Raw genomic sequence first — 27,683 nt, 5'->3', positions numbered from 1 at the left:
TTTTTTTATCACATGTGTGTTATGATTACAACTGCCAGAGAAGTAAAATAGGCTTTAGTTTTTATATATATACATGTGTCGAAATAAACATGTATGAAGTGAAATTGCAACAAAAAAATCTGCATGTTGAAAAACATGTCATTTGGTTTGATTATTGTTATTTTATTATTAACATCTCTAAAACTAAGATAATTTACTGATGGAATGCAGATTTATCTTGTGATGTGCACACTAAATGAATGACAAGATGTGAGGAACCATTTGACCTACTTCTGCCCAGGAGTTCTTATTTCAATAACAGCCATAAGGTCGTTTCCAAGGGCTTATCTATAGGGGCCATTACGTAATTGAGCAGTGAGTAATTGAGCAGTGAGTGAGGATAGGGCCACGATCAAAAGAGAAAACCTGTATTTTGAAACAGAATTAAGAAATATCTCTGAATCTTCTGTAATTAATATGAACAATAGCCACATTATTATCTACCAGCGATAGGAAAAGAGGAACGGGGGGGAAAACAGCATTGTGATCCTATACAGGTAGTCCTCAACTTACAACAATTCATTTAGCGATCAATCAAAGTTACAACAGCATTGAAAAATGTGACTTATGGCCAGGAACAAGATTCAAAATTTTGAACAACCGGTTCTGTGGGCGTGGTTTGTTGGTGGGCGTGGCTTGGTGGTCATGTTATTGGCTGGGCACAACCAACTCAATATCACTCACATTGAGGCACGCATCTCCTCGCCTGGCCTCTCATGACTGTGGGGATGCTGTAACAGTTGTAAGTATGAAAAATGATCATAAGTTACTTTTTTCAGTGCCATTGTAACTTTGAATGGTCACTCCACACAAGCAAAGTACCAGCAAAGGAGGGGGAAAAAACTCTAGAGAAGTTCCTGAGACAGGAATGTTTCCTTCCTGCCTTCCATACAGGATTAGGCCAGTAATTTCTTCTAACAACCGGTTCTCCGAACTGCTTAGAATGTTAACAACCGGTTCTAGAGAATAGGTGCGAATTGGTAGAATCCCACCTCTGCTTATGGCCATTTTTCACAGATACGACATTTGCAACATCCCCATGATCATGTGATCAAAATTCAGGTGCCTGGCAACTTATTTATAACATATTTATGACTGTTGCTGTGCCCCAAGGTCAGGTGATCGATCCCCTTTTGTGACCTTCTGACAAGCAAAGTCAATGAGAAAGCCAGATTCACTTAACAACTGGGTTACTAACTTACCAACTGCAGTGATTCATTTATCAACTGTGACAACTAGGGCACTTAACAAATGTCTCACTTAACAACAGAAATTTTGGACTCAATTGTGACTACCTGTATTTAATCACACTTTTGTAATGTTAATGTTGCATTCATTCTGGGCCTGGTTGATAGACAAATATAGAGATATTTGTGTTTATTGACACAGTTCCTGTTCTTTAGTACCTCAAGGGATGAAATCTTTTAGATAATAGATGAAATTTATCTTAGCATGAAGACAGAAGTAAGCGAAGAGCCTTTGCCTAACTCCTGTAAATTAAGTTACAGATAAAGCCAGAGGAAAAGAAGACACTTAACAAAATAATGGATAATCTCTAGTATCTAAAAAAATGACCCACTGAAATTCAATTTGACACAAGGTACCAATAAACATTTGCAATACACCTTTATTCTTTTCTTCCTTCTTAATTGCTTCTTCATCTCCCAAATTGCCCAACTGTCTACAGAAAGACATCTGCATTTTCCTCTTGCCCTACTTGATATCACTGACATAATTGCACTTGCGGCTTTAGTTCTAACTTCCTTAATTTATTTTTTGCTTCCTATGTGGTAGAGGTTGGGATGATACCATGTGAAACTTGAGCTGATTTAGCTGGAGCTTCAGGAGAGCAGAAGAACGAGCAAAGATGCCATTCAACCAACCTCTGTCATTGCTCATTTATGCCCTGGCCACGAGCCACAGTCTATCCCAAAAGAGTTTATGTCATCCCCAGAGGACATTTGTACTCTTTGACCCTTTGGCAAAGTTTTGTCCCTTCTTTCTCAAGAGGAGACTCTTGACACGTCTTCTACATCAAGGAGACAGCAGGTGCAGTCCCTTGGCTTTCATTTTCAGGCAGCCTTCCAAGAGCTTTGAACAGATGATTATGCAGAAATGCTAGAGTCTTTTTGAAATCTGTCTCTGGAAAATGGTTGATACATTAGAAAAAGTGAAGTTAATGTTTTAGGGCAGGGGTGTCAAACTCACGATGACATGTCGTCATGTGACATATCACAACTTTTTCCCCCTTCGCTAAAATGGGCCAGCGTGGCCAGCGTGTGACAAATGGCCCACGGCCGCGAGTTTGACACCCCTGTTTTAGGGAGACAAGTTCTGCGTCCAGCTAAGTTACGTTAGCCGTAGTTCAAGCAATAATAATTAAGCACACTAAGTGCACCCCAATATATTTAGGAAATACAGAGCCACTGAATATTTTATTAAGCCCTAAAAACTTGGAATAATAAAGTAATATTCTAATAGAACTACCAAAGAATTCTCAGAACAACTTAATAGAAGAATCATTTATCCACATTCTTTGATGAAAATATCACCCAGAAGATCCTGCAGTCAGTTTGTTACAATAAAATCACTAATAATTAAGCTTTAAAATCATTAAACCACCAATACCAATAACTACCTGCCCCTGGCACTAGGAAAGAAAGAATATGATGCCCCCTCCCCAATCTACTGATTTGTTAAAATAAAAAGACAAAAGCTTTTGATTTGCTTTCTGTTTATTATCACACGGCTACCATTGTGACATTCATCAGAAGGTGATTTCACAGAGAAGGTGTTGTAGAAGAGAAGGTTCTGCATTTGGCTTGTGTGCAGTACCTTTGAGAAAGGCCATTTGAAAAAGACCTGGCTGAGATGATGGGATAAGACTGAGAAGAAGTGCTGTTATTCCTATTTAATGGATCGATTCTTTTACCATGATTGGGGAGATCTAGATTACAGACCTCTCTTGGGGCATGAAGTTGGCTTGATTTTGGAGCCACCTACATTTTTGAAATTAACCATCATCAAAAATGGTAGAGAGGACTTTTTAAGATCCTAAATGCAGAAGAGTCACATTGAAAGGTGATATTCCCTAGCTCAGTCCTGACATTTTATTTTTCTTCTGATACTCCCTGGAAGGTCTTTAGAATTTAAAATAAAGTGTATAATGATATCTGGTACTACTAGAGAGATCAGTTTCTAAATAACTAGAAATAAGACAAGAAATATTTTCAGCAAGATTCTTGTCTTAACATAAGACATAACATTCTTAAGGAAATGCTGTTGGAAGACTGTTTGTATAACTTTTTAATAATAAAGAGCTCTCAGCTATTCAGATGTACTGTTTGGAATAATGCTTATGCTGATGTGTTAATGTTTATTGTTTTGCAGCTACTCTGAAAAGCACCCAAGATGACTTGCACCAGAGAGCACTTCAGAATTTAGAAAGGTGAGAAGAACCTGGGGGTGTGGAGGAAACCAGATCCCAGTTGACAGAAATGGGCTTGTTTTTACATTTTAATCTGAAAGTCGCACTGCAGTTCTAAATGCGTTCAAACTTTTAAGGGTTTCTTTTCCCAAATCTTGATTTTTAGGATTTATAAAGAATACCTTTTTGGCAGCCAGAGGGCATATTTCTGCCTATAGAACTGACCAGCATAGTTTTATATGTCTCTGAGCGTCTTGGAATACGGGAGGGGGGAAGTGAGTGAGGTGGCTTTAAGCGGCACACATTCTTAGACTCAGATGTAACTTCTCTATTACTGTACTATTTAGATATAATTACTGTCCCATATTACTCTTAAACTGCATTTATTTTTAGCCTTTTGACCTTTTCCCATAAACCGTGGCTTGTTTCCTTAATAGCTTAAATTGAGTTTAGAAGTGGATGAATCTTGGATGGTATCGATGTCCACTTTTAGCCAACAGGGGGCGTTTGGAGAATTCAATTAGCTCCTTGCATTCTGAATTTCACTGAGGCACATATATCCTTATTAGATGCATAATTGTGTGTTAGTTTTAAAAACATTACTTTGGCTGGAGATGAATAGTTGCTCTGAAAAGAGTCAAGGCCATGCAAAATAGGCATAATTTCACAGAGGTGAGTATAGAACAGTGATCGCCAACCAGTGGTCTGGGGACTTCTGGTGGTCCGTGAGAAAAATTTGGTGGTCCACAGGGAAATGTCACCCCCAAAGCAATTAATCCAGGCTGCGTGGAAACATGAGGCTGCGCCACCCACATAGCCTGCAGGAACACAAAGCTTGCGTTGCTTCCATTGCGAACACAAGGTAGTGAGGGGATAGGGCAGGGGGGGGGACTTGCCCCACTCGCCTCACACGCCTTGCCTGGCCACCGGTGGCTGCTTCTTTCTGCTTCTTTCTTCTGCTTTTGGCTGCCCACAAAGAAAACAGCAAAAGTCTTTCTTTCTCTCCCCCAAACTCTGCCAGAAATGAGTCTTTGGGACCCAGCAAGGCATCCTGCTCCTAGTGGCTTTGCGGCAAAGACTCATTTCTGGTGGAGTTTGGGGGAGGGAAAGAAAGACTTCTGCTGCTTCTGCTGCTTTCCTTGCATGAAGCCAAAAGTCTCCCCCGAAAAAGGAGTTGGAGATGGTATTCTGCGATCCCAAATAAAGAATGATCGATCGGTAGGAAAATGGGGTGGGGAATTTTCCTGCAGACTTTTTGGGGGATTTTCTCAGGGTCTCTGGTCTGCGGGATTTAAAATTGGTGGTCCCTGAGGTCCAAAAAGTTGGTGACCCCTGGTATAGAAGACCTACTTAAATTTGTTTTTAAAAAGAGAATTTCAGAATGTTCTGTGTAGAGAGTGGTGTTTCTGCATTTATTTAGTTATGGTCAAAGATTATGTAAGTATCCTGATTTTGTACAATAAATTTTTCAGAAGTCTATAGCCTCCCTAGGGTCTTACCCTTCAACTAAATCACCTAGAAGACATCCCTTCGTTGGGTTTTTCAGTGATCTAACACTAAAGCAGGTTAGAAAGAAAGAAATTGTGTGACCGAAGATTGACCCTGGGATCTTCTTTGTAGAAGTCTATATTCTACCATTGTACAATGGCCCCCTCCCCACTATTATAAATGTTTCCATTGTGCATATAATGGATATTTCACTAAGATGTCATAATATATTCATTTAGGAAAATAATTTTCTTGAGCACTTCTTGAGCACCATAAGCTTAAGATCTTATAATATAGTAGTCCATTCTTCAGCTTCCATAATCCCCAAAAGGTAGGATCAACCAAACCACAAGAGGTTTTTGGATATATGAAGAAGCTTCCTGGTTTTGTTAAGTGCTTAAGAATGTATAAAAAAGAAGCTGTCAATCTCCTAACGGATTACAGATGCATAGCTTGTTGGCTCTCCTGTAGTTTAATAGGACGCTTAATAGGCAGGCATGTTTGTGGTTTTCTTTATGTCATTAATTAAACTGGATACCATATTTTTAAAAGAATGTGAACAAACTGGAATATACCCAGACTGGAAACAAACTGGAAAAACCCAATAACAATGAGAGAAGGCTGAAGCATATTTAGCCTGGGAAAAAAAGCTATTAAGATGGAAGAGATAACTATGTTCAAATATTTGAAAGTCGGTCACATAATTAAAGGGGCAGGTTTCTATTGTTTCAGAAAACAGGATCTGAGCAAATGAATTCAAATGACAAAGGGGGGGATTTTGACTAATTGAACAGAATGGCTGAGGTAATGGTGCAGTGGCGTAGAGGTGGAGCTGTCACCTCACAATCAGAAGGCTGTGAGTTCAATCCTAGGTAGCAGCAGATATTTATCTCTCTGGGCACAATGAGTAAATATCAGCTGTGAACTCTGCATTGGTGACAGGAAGGGCATCCAGCCAGTAAACACTCAGCTCCATTCAGTTGCCCCAACTCCACCCCAGTGAAAGGGATTACAGGGTCATTAAAAGACAAAAAAAATTGACAGAATGGCTGAGCTATATAGGCAAGACTGGCAAAGTAATAAACTGTCTCAAAAGATGGACTTCCCTACATGAAAAACCTTTAGGTAGAGTCAGGATGGCTGTCTGCCAGAGCAGTTGATTCCTGGATTGTCAAAAGGTTGAATAAGGTGGCCTTTGAGTTTTCTGCCCTGGTTCTATGGCTTTCATTTTAAGGGGCCAGAGTTATACAGTGCTGTATGTCAAGTGAGGCTATTTTGAGAGCTGGGTACATCTAATTTCTTAGAGCTAAATCCTGCGAGGAACAAACAAATTAATAAAAATAAGACAAATTTAGGAAGATAGAGCCAAGAACAATTCTTTACAGAGGCTAGGGTTAGGATTAGGGTATTACAGTTTATTACATTGCCAGTCTGCCTATATAACTCAGCCATTGTCTTTTTTTTTTTTTTTGGTCTTTTGGCAGAGTGCATTGCTTGTATGTAGTAGAGCACTGTTTTCCTACATGCACGTTAGCATGTAGGATAGCATTGTTCCAATATTCGAGGGGGTCCTACAAAGAGGAGGCAAGGGGAAAAAAAGGCAAAACAAGACAAGACACAAAGGTTGGAAACGAAACAAGAAGAGAAGCTTATCAGTTGGTAGGGGTTTATGATCCTGATTCAGATAGATGGGGGGAGAATGGTAGGTAAGTAAGGATACAGAAGGGATAGATAGCACGGTAGAACTAAGAAGAAACTTCCTAATGGGGAGAGTAATCAACCAATGGAGTGCCTTGCCTTCAGAAGTTGTGGGTGGTCCTCCCAGCTAACAACCTGACATCCGGCTGCTGCATTATCTACTCCCACACCTCCTCCCCATGCCTCTTTGTCATTGCCTAATCTTTATTTTCATTCCTTTCTCTCCCTGTGCTATCTATCCCTTCTGTATCCTTACCTCCCTCCCATTCTCCCCCCATCTACCTGAATCAGGATCATAAACCCCCACCAACTGATAAGCCTGATGACTGATTAGTGTCCATGGGCCTCTCAGCTGTCTAGCTGTCTCAACAATTCAGCAACCCCAGCGACGTGTCGGCCTCCGAGTGAGTGCCAAATGTGAGTAAATTCCCAGAGCCCAACACTGTCACTGGAGGATTTCAAAAAGAGACTGGACAACCATTTCTCTGAAATGTTATTGGATCTCCTGTTCGAGCAGGGGGTTGGAGTAAAAGCTCTCCGAGGTCTCTTTCCAGCTCTACTATTCTATGTTCTATATTCTATGTTCTAGGACAGGGGTCTCCAACCTTGGCAACTTTAAGACTTGTGGACTTCAACTCCCAGAATTTCTCAGTCAGCTTTGCTGACTGAGGAATTCTGGGAGTTCTGGGAGTTCAAGTCCACAAGTCTTAAAGTTGCCAAGGTTGGAGACCCCTGTTCTAGGACATCCTGGGTCCAGACCTGTATCCTTAGCTAGCAAACTTCTGCTTGAAATAGGGATGAGCCAGTGCCAACCTAATTGAACTACATAGCTATGTAGCTGAACAATTAATTTGGCTTGACATTTCTTGAACCCAGTTTTGAACAGGAGAAAGCCTCAGTGGGCAACTTTATATCTGACTGGGGAAATAGTCTTCTGTGAAATCTTGGCTAACTGCTATCAATTGGTTTAAACTATGCCCAGCTACACCAATTGTTTGACATCATTTAAGGAATTAAATGTGTTCCTAACAGCAACTGTGTTCTGCTGTTGTAGTCAAGGGCACACCAGAATAGCAAAGACATTCTCTTGACCCGCTACATTATTCCAGGGACAATAGAAGTGCTAGGTCATCTCTAATCTGCTTAATGACTGAGGGTCAGCATGCCTCAGATTATCTTCCTGTCCGTCTTCAAACTCAAAGAGAGCATTGTCAATTGTGCCATATTGCTAGTAAATCCATTTGGGTGGATGAATTAAAGGAGGAGTTCTTGCCAATAGCTCAACAGTTGCCGAATCTTCCCTCTTCTTAGTTCCACAGAGGGATTTAAGATATGACAAGAATTCTTTTTATTTGTGGTTTCTCCCTAATGGCCAGACTTACAAGGTTAGAGAAATGGGAATGCTCAGTATGCTGGATATGTACATACATGTTTTGAATATCTGCCTTTTTAAAAGGAAGCTGTATTTTTTTCTAAGAACTTTGATGGGATAAGATTTAATTTACTATAATCTGTAGACAGTGTCCATCTGTTGGAGATTCTAAAATCTGAACTAGTAGTCTTGTTTTTTAAGGGGACTATCTGTATTCTCAATATTTTAAGAAAAGAAAAACACAGGGATAAAACACACACACACAAACAAAGGAAAACATAACTTTTCATAATAACTGCAAACTATTAAGCTCAATAAACTAAGCCAAAAAAGAAATTTGTTTATATGGTCTTGACAGAACAGAGAGGTGTGAGGTTAAACCTGCCTTGTGGACAGAATATTCCCTAGGCTTAACCAGAAGGACAATATGCTTTTTGTACCATCAATAGTTGTTTAAGAAAAGAATAATTTTTGCAGATGCCATTTGTTTGGGAAATGCTGCTCTAGAGTAGGAAAAACTGCACCTGTTGACATTTGTTGCTTTACACAGTTATTGAAAACAGTAAAAACTTTACTCTGTCATGAACCTGGTAGTAATCAGTTCTTATTCAGTGAAATTAGAATGACTCTTTTTCAGATTTTTTTAAAATCAAGACATTATCTTTAATATCAGGAAAAGAGTACCATAGTAAGAATACACCCATTCTACAGTGAATTGCTCAGAGCAATATCATTAAAGGCATTTGAAATTTTGAATTGCATTGCCTCCTTTCTAAGTCTATGTCAAAGATTTAATTTTGACTATAATTGCCTGTCAATTGCCATTCAACTTAATATATGGTGGTGGGGGGCGCTTGAGCTAAGCATCTCTGTTTAAAACAAGAACAATATTTTAGAACTAGAATCATAGCAAGGAAAATATGTGGGTAAACAAAAATTATTTTCTATCCAATGATCTTTTCATTGTAGTTCTACTACTGTGCTGGAATGAGGGCGATGGGGAACTCTGTATTGTAGGCTATTAATTGAAATTCAGTTTAAAATTACAAGAAAGGAAGATGGGGCAAGACCCTTAAATTGCCTCTCTGGTAAATTTATGGTAAATCATTTTTGGAGTGTTGCATAAGCTATATTTGTGTTTTACAGAGCTCATCACTTGGCACCTGAAGACCACCAAATTATCCTTTATATCTCATTGCAGCTGGCTCTTATCAGGCAGGTAGGTAAAAGCTTTTACTACTGATATTTTCATTGCTATGAGTTGTATATCTTGTAAGTCAATATTTAGTTGAATGCTGAGGAGTTTAAGTTCAATAAATGAATAAATAAATGCATAGCAGATCACCCTTTGTTTATAGTGATGCATAAAGACATAGTTAAATTAGAAAGATAACAAGATTAAGAGATCAGTTGAGTAATTCCTTCCTTCCTGTGTTTAACAGCTTTGAAAATACTTATCACCTGCTTCTATTTAAATACAAGCAAGCTTACCTGAAGTGTTACTTTATAGAATTTTAGAATTGTATAAAGATGTTTTAATGTTCCTGTTGGGGAGTTCAATTGGTTTACTCCTTGCAGATAGGTTTTAATAATTCTGCCTTTGGGACTCCTTTTATTTTGTTGTAGTCAAAAGGTCAGAACAAGTGAAACTGATCTGAAAGGATGAGTAACTGAGCAATCATTTAATATTTATTTTGCAGATTTGTGATGCAATAGAACATCTCCAAGAAGCACTAAAACTGTATAAGGATGATATGAATTCTCTTCATCTGTTGGCCCTCCTTTTTTCATCACAAAAACACTACCAACATGCTTTGGATGTAATGGATGTGGCCCTTGCAGAATATCCTGACTGCTTCCAGTAAGTGTTGTTCAGAATATATTCCATATCTCACCCATTTGTGCACATCATGGAGGATTGGTGAACAAGCTGTGCAATCCAGATGTTGCCCCAAACCAACAATCCCAGCTGCTAGTTAGTACAGATGGGGGATCAATTCCTCCATTTCTGGTCTAAGGGAAGGCTGTTTTTCTGTTCTGAAACTGTTATGCAGATAAAGATACCTGGGAGAACATACAACTGTTAGAAGAGTGCAAATATTGTACATATGGGGCAAAAGGACAATCAAACATCTATAGTAAAAAGGGTTGTCATAAAGGAGCAAAAATAGACTTCTTTGGGGAGCCATTGGTCATTTTGTGTCTGTTATGATTTCACTTACTATTAGGTAGCATCCTACACTTCATAAGACAACCAGTATTTCTTCTCAAATCTACTCTTCTTTCTGTTAAGATCAGCTTTTAAAAAAAACTCTGCTTCTTCCCAGGATAATGATATTAAGCACAAGGCAGCTTCTTGTTTGTGCTGAACCCAATGTTGTGGAACATTTCCTAGATCCCCAGGCTTAAAAGAAACAGAAGCAAGCTTCTTCTTGGAGGCTTTTACTAATATTTTGTTAAAGAACTTCCGGAATGCATTTGAGTGAAAGCAAGCAGATATAAAACGGTGATTGTTTTCAGTACAGTGAATACATACAAATCCTTTTTGTAGATAAATCCTTTTGTTAAAAAAAATGGTAACAGCAATAATAATAGCACAGGTTTTCAGTACAGTTATACTTTTATCCAGTGCCTGGTCTTGAAAAATATGCCCCAGATTTTCTGATTCTACAACAGTTGGCTGTCCTATTAGCTAATATCTGCAAAAATGCCAGCTACAGCTTCTCTTTCCAGATAACTAAAGGCACACTATTCTATTTTTTTTTTAAAGACAGACAGCCTACCTGAAGTACAATATGGAAATGAAACAAAACTGACACAGGATCCAGCATAGAATTCACTGATTATCTACGAATAATTACAGTTGCAAAACTGAAATGAAACAGGCAAAAAAACCACCCCTGTAGTAATCATTGTTAAAACATTATGCCTCTTTATCTTTGCTGGTTTGAGCCAAGTCATTGGAGCAATCATATGTGCTTACTTTAGGCTTCTTTAATCCAGTGTCCTTATCTAAACCTTTTAAGTCTGGGTTCAGGCTAGAGTATAATTCTGAGGTGGCACTGATGGCATTTATGGATGATCTTTAGTGATTCTGGACAGAAATGGTGCAACCGTCTTCGCTCACCTAGGTTTCTTGGCAGCTTTTGATACTATCTACCATGGGATCCTTCTGGACTGGAGGTTTTATTTTGTGGGTTCTCCTCTTTCACTTGGCTGGTTCCAATTATGGCTGCAGGAGAGATGGGTCCAGCTCCCTGTGATATGTGGTGCTCATGACTTGGGTCTCTCATTGCTCCTCTTTGCATGAAACATCTTCAGGATTTGTAGTGTAGCACCTCTGGAGATACCAGCTTAAAAAAGGTTTGTTAAAAAAGGCGGTGGGGGGTCTTCGTTAAAGTCACTGCCACCTTCTTCACTTTTTGACCCCAACATAGATGGCCCTGCAATACATCAATGGCATATGGTTCACTGCATTTGATCCATTGTTCCACTCTCCATATGGAATGCAACTTAATAGTTTCTAAACAGATTGGGATATATCAAGAAGGTCACATAGGAAAAATATCTTGAAGTGGAGCTGAGATATGAGCACATTGAAACCTTTAATTGTATTGGTACTCAAGGAAGGGCTGAATGAATGCAAAAGTGATTTGTACTACTACTTTCTTCAGATAAAAAGACTGTGTATGTGTGCAAGGAGTGAGAGCCTGGCAATTGGAGTGTCAGGAGCAAAATGCCAGTGGCCTCCAAGGGAGACAATAGGGGTCGCAGTGATGTTAGCAGCGTTGCAACATTCACTGCACGACCACTTTTTCTCCCATGTGCACTGCAATATCATATGCACCCTCCAAAGGGGTGAGGGTGCATATGATATTATGAGGCTGCTTTTATCTGACAAAAAATACAGCAAGATGAACTAATTCTACTTTATTGTAAGGCTACATTAACAGAATATTGCAAGTTTGAAGGCACAAACTTCCTGCCTCCACTTTTAACTGTTCGATCCATTATAGCATATCCTTCAAAAGTTTCTTTTTCTGACTATTAAGTGACTGCAGCCCCGGGCCCCCCTTCCCCCCTTATCTGATTGTTTTCTAGGCAGTGTCTCTTTTCCTTTTTCCCCAAGATCACTCATAAATTCCATTACATCAACAAACTGATATAAAACAGTGGGAGCCTGCAGATGCCAATGAAAAGGAAAGCTTGTTTTTTATACATATAAACAAAGTAAAATAAGAAAATAAAGCAAATCTCTTATAGATTTCCTGGCTTTTAAATGATACAAGAGTAAAACATAAAGGTTTATGCATATAGAGACAGGTTTTGGTTAATTATGTGAAAGAGTTAAGTTGGTGTAGAATCTGAGCAACCACATAAATAGATTTTCTCTTAATGATGATCTGTCAATGATCTGGTCTTTCAGAACTTCCAACAGTGCACCCATCACAGCTGTAATTGAACCCATCTAGTTTGCTACATGATCTTTTCAACTTTACCAGCAGTAGAGCCTTTTCCAAAGTTTAAAGTCTTTGCATACTATGTCCAAAGCAGGATAATTTGAGCTAGGTCATTTGTATCTGGAATGAGAATTCTGGATTGATTTACTTGATGATTTCTTGGTCTAATGTGAACAACGTATTTAATTGGGGGGAAAGAGTCAATTAAAATGTAGAAGGAGCAGAGGAAGATAAAACGGAATGAACAAATGAACTGTGTTTAGAAATCAATAGGAAAAATGCAGGAATTATGGCTCTTTCTATGCTGCAAAAAATAATTTATAATAACTGAAATTAAGCTCAAACCATCAATCAAACTAAATTGCATATTTACAAGGCTGTCCCAAGGAAAAATGACTCTCCTATATTATGATTCACCACAATAAAATTGTCAGGTTTGATGTGATGATGATGGATTAGTAGTAAAACAATTGAAGAAAAAAAACCCTTAGTATTTCCTTGGCTTGAACTGGTACCTGAATAGTTTCTATGAGTAATTAAAATTAAGCTTAATGAGAATTCCAGCACAAAGCCTTCTTGTTTTAATTTGCTCTAAAAACTTCTGCTGTGGGTGGAATAGAAATAAAAAGGGTTAGGAATGCTCACACAGTCAGCCAGATGTTTAGACTGGATTTGGTGTTTTTGTCCACCTAACAAATCATTTCCAAGGACCTGTGATAGGCAGATGTTGCTTGATGGTGTAAAAGGTATCCTTGAAAGATTTATGAGGATTTACGATTTAAGCTGTCCCAAGTAAAGTTACCTTTTGCAATTGACTGATGATAATTTTATAATGCTAATGAGGTGCAAATAGTGTACCAGATGTTTGGGGTCTTCACCCAAGGAAACTATTACTACTGATATCTTTGGTTTACTGATCTCTTTGCAAAGACTTGCAAATAGAAGTGGAATGACTAGGATGAAAGAAAGTCTTTGTATTTTGTGATTTTTTTCCAATTCTTTCTTTTCCATATTGCTGTCTCCAGCTACTGCCACATCCTTAATCCACACTTCTTTGTCATTCTTATCAATAGTTTTTAAATATGTGGTGTTTTGTGGCAGGTGCCTGCCTGTTTGAATTTTAAGGTTCCAGACCATTTAGCTTCTTCGTTTGTTAGTACTTTATTTTGTGGTCGTACCAGTTCTTACTTATAGGCAAATGGTATTTCTTGCATATATTCCAGTGCACCATTGTTGCTACTTTGTCATGTTGTTGTTTGTAGTCAGTTTTGCAGAAGCCAGCTAGGTGGTCCCCTCTTCTTCAGCTTCTTTGCAGAGGGAATATTTGCTTTATGTTGCTGTTTTCTCAATTCTGATTTTGTGTATATGTGTTTTCCAGGCTAGGTCTTTCTTGTGCAGCCAAAATTAGCCCCTTTGTCTCTTTCTTCAATTTTCCTGCTTTTTGACATTTCCAGATCTTCTTGTTATCTGGTTTGTATGCTGGCTATTTTTCTTAATATACTGGCCATGTAGTACTTTGCCTTACCATGACTCTTTTATATTCTTCATTTGGTCTTTCTTATAAGCCAGTTTGGTCTCCAGATTCAGTAAGCCTTCATGATATACTAACTTCAGTGCATCTTTTCCACTGTCCTTCAGATACCTTTCCAGTGTCTTTTTTTCTTCTTGAATTGTCCGGTAACTTGCAACATTCCACACCCAACTATATTTCTTGGTTAGTAGAGGCTATCAACATCACTGCATGGATTAAGGGCATGATTCATCATCATTATTTTTTTGGTCTCCCTGTCCAGGACTTTTAGTTCTGCTTGAGTCTAGTCCTCTATTCCAGCTGTGTATCTAATACTAGAAATGCCCAGTTGTTAACTGCCTTGAGTTGTTTTCTTCATTGAGTTTGGACTTTAAGATTTTCTTCACCTTGATGATGTATTCTCTTCTAACGTTCTTGATTTTGGTGTGCTTGTTGCTGTCAGCTTGAAGGATGCCTGGGTATCTGTGGTAATTGAATTCATCCAGACTTTTGATGTCATTTCCTTAGGGCATCTTGATTTCTTCAGTTTTTCACTATTTTCTCCTGTTGTTGGTAAGGCTAACACATTTGTCCAGTCCATATCTTGACTATATATATAGGGACAACGTTAAGCAGTGATTTTATTTCAGGTAGTTTTTCCATACAGTTTCAGATCATCCATGTAAAGGAGGTGGGATAGCCTGGCAGATGTTTTTGATGTTTACAGCCATGGTCTGGCTTATTTAGTATGGTTGACAGAGGAATCAATGCAATGACCAATAACAGTAGTGAGAGTGAGTTTCCTTGGAAGATTCCTCTTTTGATTTAACACCTCCCTGTCTATCACCATTGACCAACAACTGTGTCTTTCATTGTGCCACTGATTTTTGTACAAAGCTTCTGCTGTTTCTACAGAGTTCTATTATTTCTAGGCCCTTGATTATCCAATTATGTGGCAGGCAGTCAAATGCCTTCTTGTAATCAATCCATGCTATATTCACGTTGGCTTTCCTTCTCTTGCAATTTTCCAGTATCATCTTGTCAATTAGGAACTGAGCTTTTGTTCTTCTGCTGTTTGTGCAGTTTCCTTTCTGCTCGAGTGGAAACAGCTTATTTTCAACTAAATGCTGTTGGACTGCATCAGCTACCACACTGATTAGCAATTGGAAAGTTGTTGGTAAGCAGTAATTGTAGTTGCCAGATGCTGGCCTTTTTGCTGGATCTTTCATTATCAGGTTGATCTTAACCAATCTTCAATTTCACCTCATTGCAATATGTTGTTAAACTGCTTGGCTACAAGTGGGTGTATTTCAGTCAGATGTTTCAACCTGAAGCCATGTAGTTCATCTTCATCCAGAAAAAAAGGTGATCAATTTTGATCTTCTTTGACCTTTTCTTCACCATTTCTGCTCTTCCATGTCAGCTTTTTTTCTTATCCTCCTCCTTTACCTACACTGTATTCTTGTTGTATTTCTTTTGGTTGTCCTACTGCTGTGCCCAGAACTGCATTCTTTCTTCTTTGTTAAGTGTTGACTGGTTCGCTGCATTCTTTCCATTGATGGGCTGGTAGAAATATTTTGATTTGACTGAAATTGACTAAAATTGGAGATTCAGCTAAAGTGTGCAGTTTGAGCTTTGTATCTGCTGGTTTTCTTGGCTATAACTGTTATTTGTTACTTTATTATTTCCAGTGCTTCCTTGTTTCCGGATGATATTTCTCAATCGGGTATTATTTGGTCTTCCTTTTTCTTCAGCTTTTCTTTCATCTGTTCTAACTTGCTTGGATCTTAACTTAGCATACTTATATTATTTTCTTGCACTATTTGGTTTTTGTTTTGTTTGTTTGTTGATTTTGCATTCCGGGTATTCAGTTATAATTGCAACTGTACTGTACATTAGTTATTTGTTTCTTGTATTAACCTAGTACTTATAATTGATAGTACAATATTAGCTTCTTCTAATACTTTTTTTAGTTGTTTCTTTCAAACAGGCTTCAATGCAAGCAATCTTATTTTGTGAATTTTGTGCTGGTCTAGATTGTCAATTATTCTTTTTAAGGAGAAGGCAGAGGAATGAATGTGTGATTTGGGGATTCTATAGTTATGCTGGCTCCTTCAATGGCTGATTCCAGGGGTGGAATTCAAATTTTTTAACAACAGGTTCTGTGCAAAATGTAGTCACTAAACCATAGTAACGCCGGTTGAATCCCACCCCTGTACAAAAGGCTTCTTTGCTTGCAAAAAGCTGCCCTAAATACCAATAATTAGATTAAAAATACATGCTGGAGTTACAAATCAGGCAGGGTGCCAGAGCACCTTGAGGAATTAAAATAGTTAAAATGCAATGATAACTATCAGCAGCCAATTCTTGCTCATATAGTGAAACCCTTTAGCAGAGAGGTCATTGAACTTCTCCAGAAAGAGCACACCCAGGAAAAGCAATCTTAGATCCATTTGCACCACTTAAAGATACCAGCTGGTCTTACTCACCTCACAAGATATCCTAAGGAAATAACTCAGATTTAAGGAAAGGTCACATGCCCCCCAGAAAGGCAGTAAAAAAAATCAGTGCCAAGCTTGCATCCTGCCTCTTGAAAGTACACCCCAAAAGGACAGTGCCAGATACCACTAAAGCAGTGAAGGAAGACTCCTCCCCAAGTAGAAAAAGAAACCCTGAGGCAGGAAAAAATTCAAACACAATACAAAAAATTAAATCACAACAGTAGCTGTTATTTGTTAAACCAATTACCAGAACAAATAGGAATTAGCCAAATTTCTCAACCCAGTTTCTTTTCAGGAACAGAGATTAATCTTTTTCCTTCCAAACAAAGCTGAATAGGGAAAATTATCCCATCAATAGACACAGGATTAAACATCACCAAGCACAGAATTAAACTTCACCAAAAACCAGTTTTAGACCAAAACTCAGAAAGGGTATGTAAACTCATGTTTGAATGTCAATCTTTCTAGCTAGCCAAGAAGCCTTACTGAATGTCACTCATCTTGGTTCCTTGTCATTAAAAAGCTTCTTTTTGCAGCTCTACTTTATTATTCAATTATTTCTTCAAAGTGCTGATCATTGAATGCTGGCTGGAAGTATTTCCAGGGGAGTATTTCCTCCCAACAGCAGTGTAAAAAGCTTAAAACAACCCTTCCCCATTAAGAAAGTATCAAGAAAGAAAGAAAAAAACCTCCTTCGGAGACAGTAAATTTAGGCATACTGCCAAGAATATAATAAGGGTGGCAAAAAAAAACAAAAGGAGATTTCTTCTAACTATCCGTTCTCTGAACTGCTTAGAAAATTAACAACAGGTTCTATAGAACCGGTCAGAACCGGTAGAATCACACCCCTTGCTGATTCCCTCTAGTTTGCCTCTACAGTCTGAGCTTCTTCTGGCAATGCTTTGATTTCTTTGCTCTGGGTAGATCTTTGCACTTTTTCCAATTCTGCTTCTGTTAATATTTTGCTTTGTATTATAAATCAGTGTTGATCTGCTAGACTGTTGTTTGTAATTCTGGATGTTCTTTCCAGAGCTAGTACATTCTTCTCAGATATCCTTTTCTTATTGGAACTTATTTGTAATAATTGATCATTACAGGTAATCCTTGAGTTATGAATGTAATAGAGCCTGCCAACTCTATTCGTAACATGAGGATTTGTAAGAGTGAATCACATAATTGGAATGTGATCACTCCCTGCTTTTGCCCACACATTCACTAATCATATGTGCAAGTCATTAAGTGAACAAGGTATCTCAGGGTGGGGAAGGCCATGGCAGGGGGGTTAATGCTTCTGATCATCCAAGGCCTCCCCCAACCCACTGAGATATTTTATGCTGTCCCCTATCCTGTCTGACTGGGTCACTTACCTTACATAGATCTTGATGATCAAGGGAGTTGTCTCCTCTCCAGCCTCTCTGCCATGGTTTTGCCTTGAGCAAAGGCTTGCCGAGATCTGCAGGGCCGAGAGATTGTGTCCCTATAGACTCTGGTCATCTTTGCAAAAAGCCTTTGCTGCTGAGAACAGAGCCCGGGAGGGTTGTGTGCATCCCTTCTAGGCTCCATTCTCAACAGCAAAGGCCTTGAAGAAAGTCCTTTGCTGCCCTAAAAACAGAGATCCCAAGGGACACACTTACCCCTCCTGGTCTCCATTCTCAGTCTCAAAGATGGCAAAAAGCTTTGCAAATGTAGGGAAGACATCAGTGCTTCAGGCCTTCTCTCTGTTTGTAAAGCCTTTTGCCACAGATCTTGTCCCCACCTCCATTTGCAGAGAACAGAGGCCTAAAGTACCATGAGAGCTTGTGATCTTGCTGTACTTTAGGCCTTCATTCTTTGTGAACACATCGAAGGCCTGAAGCATGAAACCATGCCAAGAAACTGAAGGCTCATTAGATCATTGCAAGGTGACCCGACGTGGTGGTGGTGGTATAGGCATGGCAAATACTGCAGTGCCTTTGCGGTTGTTTGTAAGTGTGAATGACTGCCGTGGTGCTCCAATATTCGTAACTTTGGAACTTTGTTGTAAGTACTTGGGAGGGTTATGCCTTAATTTCAAAGTTGCTAAGTGAACTATTGTAAATTGAGGATTACCTGTATTTCTTTGTTTTCAATCCTTGTATATTTATGACAGATAAACAACTTTTCTTCCAGTAGTCCTGCAACTGTTGGCTGTTGTTGCTCAGTCCTGAGTCCTGTAGCCCATTTGTCACCAGATGTCCAGGAACTCCAACACCCAGTGCATCCTTGTTGACTTTGACCAGTTTAGGTTTCTATAAATTGCAACTGACCATATTGTTTATGGGAGAAAGAGTTTTCATCTGGTTTCTTTGATGAGACTTGTCCCATGTAGTTGAACTTCTGACATAGCTCAGATCTTCTTTAGAGCACACAAATCTCACAACCATGTTAAGGTAGAGCCTCACTGAGGGATTATTGTTGTTGTTATTTTGTCATATAGCCAGATGTTTAGACTGGATTTGGCATTTTTATCTATCTTTTGAGACCTTTCCAAGTACTTAGGATATGTAAATGTTATTTGATGGTGTTAATTATGATGATGATGTGGGTTACAATCATTATTGACATGTTGGTTTTGATAGGGCTTTAAAAATAATATGCATTCTAATATGAAACAATGGGAAGTACAATCATATCCCTTATTACGCATAAAAAAGAACTGAGCTTTTTCAAACTACAGAAAATGTAATTGTTATTTTAGGGGTATCTATGAATAGTATGAAGCATAATTCTACTGGGTGCCAGTTTATTTCTCAAAGTAATTCTATGAACAGGGAAGCACCCTTGAGCTGGACAGGTTGGTCTGGACAGAAATACCAAGTTAGGTGCTGCTCACAGCTCACAGATGAATGCAGGACCAGAATATGATTTCTACAGAAAAAATATGTTGGCAATGGACTCCTCTGGGCCCTTTTATAGAGTGTGATGTGAGTGAGTTGGACTCAACACCACCCATTCCTGGGCAACCCAAGGCCTCCTCCCAAGTGGATTTGTATTACTACTCTGTGTTTAATTACATGAACACCTGCTGCTTCTCAAATACTACAGAACTGCACATTTTCTCCTACATAACTATACTGCCAGCTTTCTGTTTATAGTATTTTAAAAGTTAATGATCTTAATATCATGACTGATGAAAGATTGATTTAAAAACAATAAAATTAGGAATATGTTTTTTTCTTTTCTTTTTTGTTGTAATTAAACTTTTAGTGACATTATTTCATAAAAAACATGATGTAAGGCAATGCATGAAGTCTAGTGATTGAAGGCATGGCTACTCGGATTACTGAGAAAGGTTCGTTAATACAGCCAAGAAAGAAATTTGTAACAAGTGTAATATCTGTGCCCTTCTATGCTGACATTTTATCTGTAAGATCTCATCTCCTTTGAGCATGTAATTATTTCGTTTCTGTTAAGTTCCATACGTGGGCAAGATTAAGGAGCATGAATTAGACAGGTTTCAGTAAGGTATCTTGAATGGTACAGTAATCATGGGATAAGTACAAAATCTTGGAGACTGCTGAACAAATGTCCAACTCACATTTATAATGTGTTCATTATAGGCAGAATTTCTCTAAATCAGTGTTTTTCAAACATGGCAACTTTAAGCGTGCTGGCTAGGGAATTCTGGGAGTTGAGGTCCACTCATCTTAAAGTTTCCAAGTTTGAAAAACACTGCCCTAAATATTTTGAAATGCTTCTTTCCAGGTTATTGACTACTAGGGCTGAGTTGCCAGTTATAAACTAAATAATGGGGGGAAATCTTCTCCTATGTCTAATCTCCCTTTCATTCCTTTTCCAGCCTCTTCAAAGTCTCTTACATCTCTTGTCCTGTCCACACTTTATAGCAGAGGCCTCCAAACTTGGCAACTTTAAGACTTGTGGACTTCAACTTCCAGAATTCTCCAGGTAGCTGGCTGGAGAATTCTGGGAGTTGAAATCCACAAGTCTTTATAGTAAATCCACCTGCTTTATAGTAAATGTCTTATTTCTTCTCAGCATGCAATAGTTTGACAGAGGTAGGAAGTTTTTAGTGCATAACTAGTACATGATGAAATATGTTCTCAGACATTATGCAGTTACTGTTTTTCCTTAGTCCCACTCCAAATTCAACATGTTTCTTTATTATTCTTTATAATAAGTAGCAATAGCAATGAGCACTTATATACCAGTTCATAGTGCTTCACAGTCCTCTCTAAGCGCTTTACAAAGTCAGCATATTGCCCCCAACAATCTGGGTCCTCATTTTACTGACCTGGGAAGGCTGAGTCAACCTTGAACCTGGTAAGATTTAAACTGCCAAATTGCAGTCAGCCGGCAGTCAGCAGAAGTAGCCTGCAGTACTGCACTCTAACCACTGCACCACCATGGCTCACTAAGTAAGTAGAAAGGTATGTGTGAGTATGGACTACAAACACTTATTATAAAGGATAATAAAAAAATGTTGATTTTTTTTCATAGAGTAGATTAGACAGAATGCTAGAGTTTAATCCAAGAAACACACGCACACCATAAGCCTCATGGCTAAGCAATTATATGAATCACATTTTACTACACATATTATTTCAATTAGCTGAAGGGCACTTATACAGGAGCAATAAATTCCAATAATCACTCTAAAGAACTCTTGGAAAGACTAATGGTCAAGTGAACATTAAAAATAGTCTTTCAATCTTCTATAGGCTTTTACTATTGTAAAGCCTATATATTGCAAGTGAATACCAAAACTTCAGATAGAAAAATAGACCTGAAAAATGTAACCTACAATTTTGTTACATAAGTTCTAAGCGCAATAAGAGAATCCTGTAAAAGGTATTGTTGATGTAAAACTGAAGGTTAGAATTGGTTGGAAATGGAACTTGTATGTTTTTATGCCACATGAAAGCAGTAAACAAAGAAGACATTCTAGTTATGTTGATGGTGATTGTCTTTTTTTATTCTTAACCATTGACTTTATTTTGATTCTATAAGTAAGAGCAGGATTGCTCTGTAATTTTGCAGTGTTCTTGTCAAATTGCTAAAGACCAAACTAGACATATTTAGCCACTATACATGTGATTTTTTTTAAAAAAATAAGTCATTACTTGAATGCAGGACAGCCCCCAAACTAATTCCTATCAACATAACAAAAACGGGACAGAAAGATATTTCTCTTTCCTTCTCCTACTGTCATCCTAGGCAAAAATAACTGTTTCTCTCACTCAGAAAGAAAACTTCTCCTCACTACTGAGGACAGCTCCACTTCCAATCAGCCCCTTGTAATGGTGTCTCTGATGTTCATTGGGACCTCAGCAGGACAGAATGGAGTTGAACATTTATTTGGAGTTGCTATTTACCACATAGACCAGGGATCCCCAAACTTGGCAACTTTAAGACTTGTGGACTTCAATTCCCAGAATTCTCCAGCCAGCAATTCTGGGAGTTGAAGTCCACAAATCTTAAAGTTGCCAAGTTTGGAGACCTCTGACATAGACACACATGAACAAACACAGAGACAAATTCAGCTTCTAATGATTCTGGGTTTTAGACTGAAGGAGGCTTAAAAAATACCTGCAAACACCATCTTGATACCTGAAAACATTGGCTGTGGTTCTCAGAAATCACTTTTAGTATAGTTGAACTGACTTCCAAGTAAACACGAGTTTTATTTATATATTGATTCGTGTTGACAAAGATTCGTATAGCACTTTCCAAACTGAATTTTTTTATGACATGAGTTTCTATGGCCTATAAATCTTAAATGTTAAAGTATTAAACTCATGTTAGTCTTTAAAGAACCAGAAGACACTTAGTTATTTTTACTGTGACAAGTAATGCAACTATCCCTTTGGGAATTATTTTCCCTGAGTCAGACCTTGATGTTTGGTGTATCAGCAGTGGGCATTTACTGTTCTGTCAATGGCTTTGTGCAATATCTTAAGAGACATAATCCAAAGTGGGTGATGCAAGGATGAAAAGCAGACTAATTTGGGGGGATTGTTTTTAGAGCAAAAGCTAAAACACACATTTCCCCCCCCCCCCCGCACCCATGAAAATCAGAGGTGGTATTCAGCAGGTTCTGACCAGTTCTGGAGAACCGATAGCAGAAATTTTGAGTAGTTTGGAATACCACCTCTGACTGGCCCTGCCCCCATCTATTCTCTGTCTCCTGAGTTCCAGCTGATCGGCTGGGTCTTCTTTTGTTGCCCTGCAGAGGGGAATGGAGCTGGAAAGCAGGTTAGTGGAGTGGGGAGGGAATGGAGATTTTACAGTATCCTTCCCCTGCCACGCCCACCAAGCCACGCCCACACAACCAGTAGTAAAAAAATTTGAACCCCACCACTGCCGAAAATCCTCGTAGTCTCCCCCTTCCAGAAATTCCAAAATGGGTGATGCATGGATGAAAAGCAGACTTTTGGGAGGTTGTTTTTAGAGCAAAAGCTAAAGCACACATCCCTGCCCCCTGAAAATCCTCATAGTCTCTCCCTTCCAGAAATTCAGGGGGAGAAAAACCTGCCCAATTTAACTGTGGATGTCCATATATATATATGTATGTATGTATGAGAAGCAGAAATATCCCACTGGAAGTAATAAAGAGCCATTTCCAGAACACTCTTTACAATATTGAACTTTAGAGACTAATGGATAGATTTCATTAAAAATAAAAACTACTTAGTATACTGTAGGAAATGTAAGATGCATCTATATCATTTTCAAGGTGTGGCACACTTTAAAAGATTAACAGGAAAAGCTTGAAGTGATAGGTTTTTGTAGTAATAGTTGCTAATTTGCACAGCTTTAAAAGAGGATTAGACCAAATAATTAAATGAAAGTCTATCTATAGCTACTTCTCATACTGTCTTTCATTTCTAACAGTAATCTCAGGGAAAGCCTGTGATCTATTAGGTCTTGCTTGTAAATTTTGTATCAGGCCCTGGTTGGCTTCTGCGGGATAAAAAGATGTTTGACTTTGGTCTGATCCAACAGGGCTGTTCTCATGCCTTTGAATTTAACTCCCTACAGCTGAAACTAAATACCTTTTTTATTTTATGTATAACAAATACCTCTTGCTTTAGTCAAGGCTACTTGTAATGAAAGTAGCTATAGCAACAAAACAAAGTTTTCAATTAATGAAGGGACATTTCCAAGGATAACAGCTTGAGAGTCTGAAGTATGCATCCCTATTAATTATCTTCAAGTTACAGATGTGATATATTCCAGTGCCACTGAACTTTACAAAATGTTTTTTTTAACAATCTTCTGGCTTCTGTGGGGTGTTTTGTTGTATAAATGTATATTGCACATCTTGATCAGAGGTTTTTAATACATGAATATTCATATACTTTCACACAGAATAATAAAAGGTGGAATATAACAAACAAATATACACATACCTCAAATTTAAATTTCAGTGAATAAGTGAGGTCACAGGAGCTATACTGGGTGTCCTTGATCTGCGAATTGCACTGGGTATCAGGTTGCTTCTGGGTCCAATTCAAGGTATTGGTCATCACTTATAAAGCCCTACATGGCATGGGGGCAGCCACCTACAGAACCAGTTTTGCATGTCCCGTTCAATCAGGCAGGAGGGTATGCTGCAGACCCCGTCAGTCAAAAGAATTTCGACTGGTGGGGTGTAGGAAGTCAGTCTTCTCTGACGCTGCCCCCATATTATGGAACGTTCTTCCCCCAAGGGTGAGGCAGGTCCCCAATCCCCTGGCCTACTGTAAAGGGATCAAAACCTGGCTCTCTGGCCTTTCAGGAGGGGCTGGCTGGTGCCATGAAAGCCTTCCCTCTTCTTATTATTAATGTCCATCCTGGCATTCTGATGTTAATTTCTGTAAAATTGTATAATGTTATAATCTTATATTTTTTAAAATTAATCCTAAATTAATCTTAATATTTTATTGTTAATTTTATAAGCTGTTTTATATGCCAATTGTGATGTATACCACCCAGAGCCATTTCTTTAGGGAAAGGGGTGGTCTAGAAACATGAAATATAAATCAATAAATGAATGAATGAATAACAGGGACATAACAGTAATATTTTATTCTTATTGTGGGAGAAGGTGGAGCTACAGCTATTTCAGATATTATATTATCAAGCTTTTTTTTTTTTGCTAATCTTACTTACTGATTTATGTAACCATATCTGTTTCTGTCCTTTCTTTTAAAATGTTACCTAGCCATTACTAGGAATTGTGTGGAATGAAATCTACAGTTCTGAAGAATCCCTTAAGGCTAGAGAAATCCGGCAATAGTATACCGGTAGTAATAGATAACATAACCTATATCTTAATATATCAATCTGTACAGATCTATATATATGCTGATTTTCTATTTGCAATAGGCTTGGTGTTGGTAATCAAGGAAGTACCAAGGACAAAACAACACTCCCACCAACACAGATATGGCAAGCCACTGTGTATAAACAGAGCAAACTCCATCCCCATCTAGCATTGGAGATGCTGTCTAGTTTAATAATGAAACAGGTGCAAGAAAATTATTCAGCTCAGAGAGCATCAAGATTCCACAGGATATTTTTAGTGTTAATATGAACTACTAACATAGAAAATAAGGGGGGAAATATTCAGATTCTTAAAAATCAGAAAATCATGTGTTTCATCTGTTTACAGACCATTTCATATTTCTTGTATTTCTAAATAAAAAACTTGCTTCAATTATAGTTGAACACATTTGATGCTGTTTAAAAGTTTAATTTTGTTAAACTGCCATTTTAAATACTATTTTTTAAAAAATCACAAAATCAGCTTTAGGGTAATGGGACTTCACATATAGGATTTATATAATTAGGAACAATTATAAAGGTTTGCACTTATTAAGACCTGGCAACAGTTTTTCATTATCTCTGTTTGGCCAAATAGGCATGGCATATAATTATTCTTTAAAAGAAATCTGTTTTTTTTTTTCAGTCACTTTCAATTGTATTATTTTCTATTTGGTTTTGTATATGGAAAAAAATTATGTCTCATTTACATGTAATTTTTTTTAAAAAAAAACTGAAGATTTGATAAACTTTACAATAGAAGCAAAAGAATAATTAAGGTTTAGACATATCAAATCTAAAACATTGTTTAGATGCTTTTCAATTGAGACAATTCATATTAATAGAACTCAGAAATGTTCATGAGTACAAACTGAGTTAGGATCAGACTGTATGAAAATACTTTCCAAGTATAAGAAATTAATAGCTGTGATTTCAACTATGTTTGACTCCTTACTTGACTCCTTTCTTTCATAATTCATTTTTTAAGCATAGGAATACATTAGTTTAATACAAACAATTTTCTGTGTTATAGAATTACTTTGAAATCTATTTCCTGAAGTTATGAGAAACCAACCATAAAAATAAACCATATACAATATTACAATGACAAGTTGGTTCAGGCTGATCTCAAATAAGATAAATAGGGATTAGTTCCAGTTACTATTTAGATGGGACACTCTCAGTGATGGGATATGCACCTAGATAAGGGAGAGAGGAATTTTGGCACCACAGAGCTTTCCCACACAAAGATCCACATTAGGAGACTGAGCAATCCCAAACTGGACGGTGGAGGGAAGAAGAGGTTTGGGGTAGCCACATCCTAAAATCATCCCAGGATATATCTAATAGGTTAGGAAATTATGGCTTTAGTTTAGCAAGATCCTGTATATTAGCTGTAAGCAAAGAAAGGAATTGAATTGACTGGATTCTGTGTCATCATTGAGCTTGGGCTAGACACTATCAAAAAGTGGCCAGACTCTAGATTAGTTAGGAAAATTGAAAAACATGGAGGATGGCAATAGTGGCAAACCACTTCTGCCCTTATGCCAGGAGCCCTACATGAAGATCATCCTGAAATCACCAAGAGTTGAGTTTAGCTTGAAGGATTGCTTTATTAATTACATGATCTAAATTGCAGTCCTTTCATATTGCATTAATACGTATAGGTATAAACAATGGAGTAATAAGTTTTGAGTAATGCCCAATTAGTGATCTTGACTGATTTTTTTCCAGAAATCATTTAATAAACATTCATAATGAATTTCTTAATAACATTCATAATGAATAGTGAGAATTTTATCTAAATTACCCAGTGCATATAAATTATTGAAACATAAGAAACTGATTTAATTATTATTAAATATTAAAAAAGGAAAACCACAGTAGATCTTTTGTTGAAATAACGGTGTTTAGAAGTGTGAGAAATTATTCTGGCTGCCAACAAAGAATAATTGAAAAACCTACAATGAAGAATATATTAGCTCTCTTTTTATTAACTGAATCAGTAATATTTTTTTCTAATAAATTAGCTTCAGCTGTCTAAATGTTTCTTTAAATAGATATATTGAAAACACAAGCTTAAAATGATTTTAAACATTTAAATTATGAAAACATTTCTCTATTCCTAAGCACTTTCTTGCTTTGGTACTTAAACATAGTATGTATATTTATCCATCATTTTCGAAATAGGGAGATATATCTTTCTCATATTAAATACTTAAATGAACTCCAGAAATATTTTAAATATTTTGGTTGACCTGGCTACAATGCACTGTATTCTTTGTCTATATAAATTCAATTGCTAAGTAAATTGATATTCGCAATATTTGCCAAAGGTGGATCTTGTGTGCATGTGTATTTATAGTTCCTAATTATTTGAATTATTTGGAAAAAAAAATTAAATAGCTGGAACAAAACATATTTAGCATAAAATATGTAATGCAAATATTTAAGGGGAGCAACCAAACATGCAAAAAACCATGTTTACAGGTTCTCCTGTACTCTTCTATGGGCAAAGATAATTGGGAGGAGGAACATGAAGAAAATAAAAGTTTGATGAATGTTGAAGTTATATAAGTCTACATGAGTCTACTCTTGTCCTCCAGTACCTACTTAAATCAACTCATCTCCTAAGTGGCAGGGAAGTTTTAGATTATATTTTGTATGGTTGAAATACTTTTTCAGATTTGCCTGCAATTTTAGCAGACTAACTTTTTTTTTTATAAGCAGAGCTTTTTGTAGAAAGCTTGGGATTAAATCAGAATAATATTGATAAAATTATAAGTACCATAAGCCAAGTTGGGTAACAGGATGCAGGGATCTGGAAGAAAGGCTTCCTAGCCATCTGGTTAATTAGCAACTGAACAACTCCCTACTACCATTTATATTACTGCCTTGGTTTCAA

The 27,683-nt window shown here is 37.6% G+C and overlaps 1 protein-coding gene across 1 annotated transcript in view; it reads left to right on the top strand.

The window, feature by feature from the left end:
* Positions 1–27,683, top strand: part of TTC7A (tetratricopeptide repeat domain 7A) — a 159,727-nt gene that overhangs the window by 64,271 nt on the left and 67,773 nt on the right. The window contains exons 13-15 of the mRNA XM_026695868.2: positions 3,430–3,487; positions 9,171–9,243; positions 9,725–9,885. Coding sequence (XP_026551653.1) covers positions 3,430–3,487; positions 9,171–9,243; positions 9,725–9,885 — 292 coding nt within the window. The remainder of the gene's footprint in view (positions 1–3,429; positions 3,488–9,170; positions 9,244–9,724; positions 9,886–27,683) is intronic.

Source organism: Pseudonaja textilis, chromosome 1 (genome assembly GCF_049901715.1).
Source record: "Pseudonaja textilis isolate UNSWEBS1 chromosome 1, rPseTex1.2, whole genome shotgun sequence".
Classification (NCBI taxonomy): domain Eukaryota; kingdom Metazoa; phylum Chordata; class Lepidosauria; order Squamata; family Elapidae; genus Pseudonaja; species Pseudonaja textilis.
This window is presented reverse-complemented; position numbering and strand designations above follow the sequence as displayed.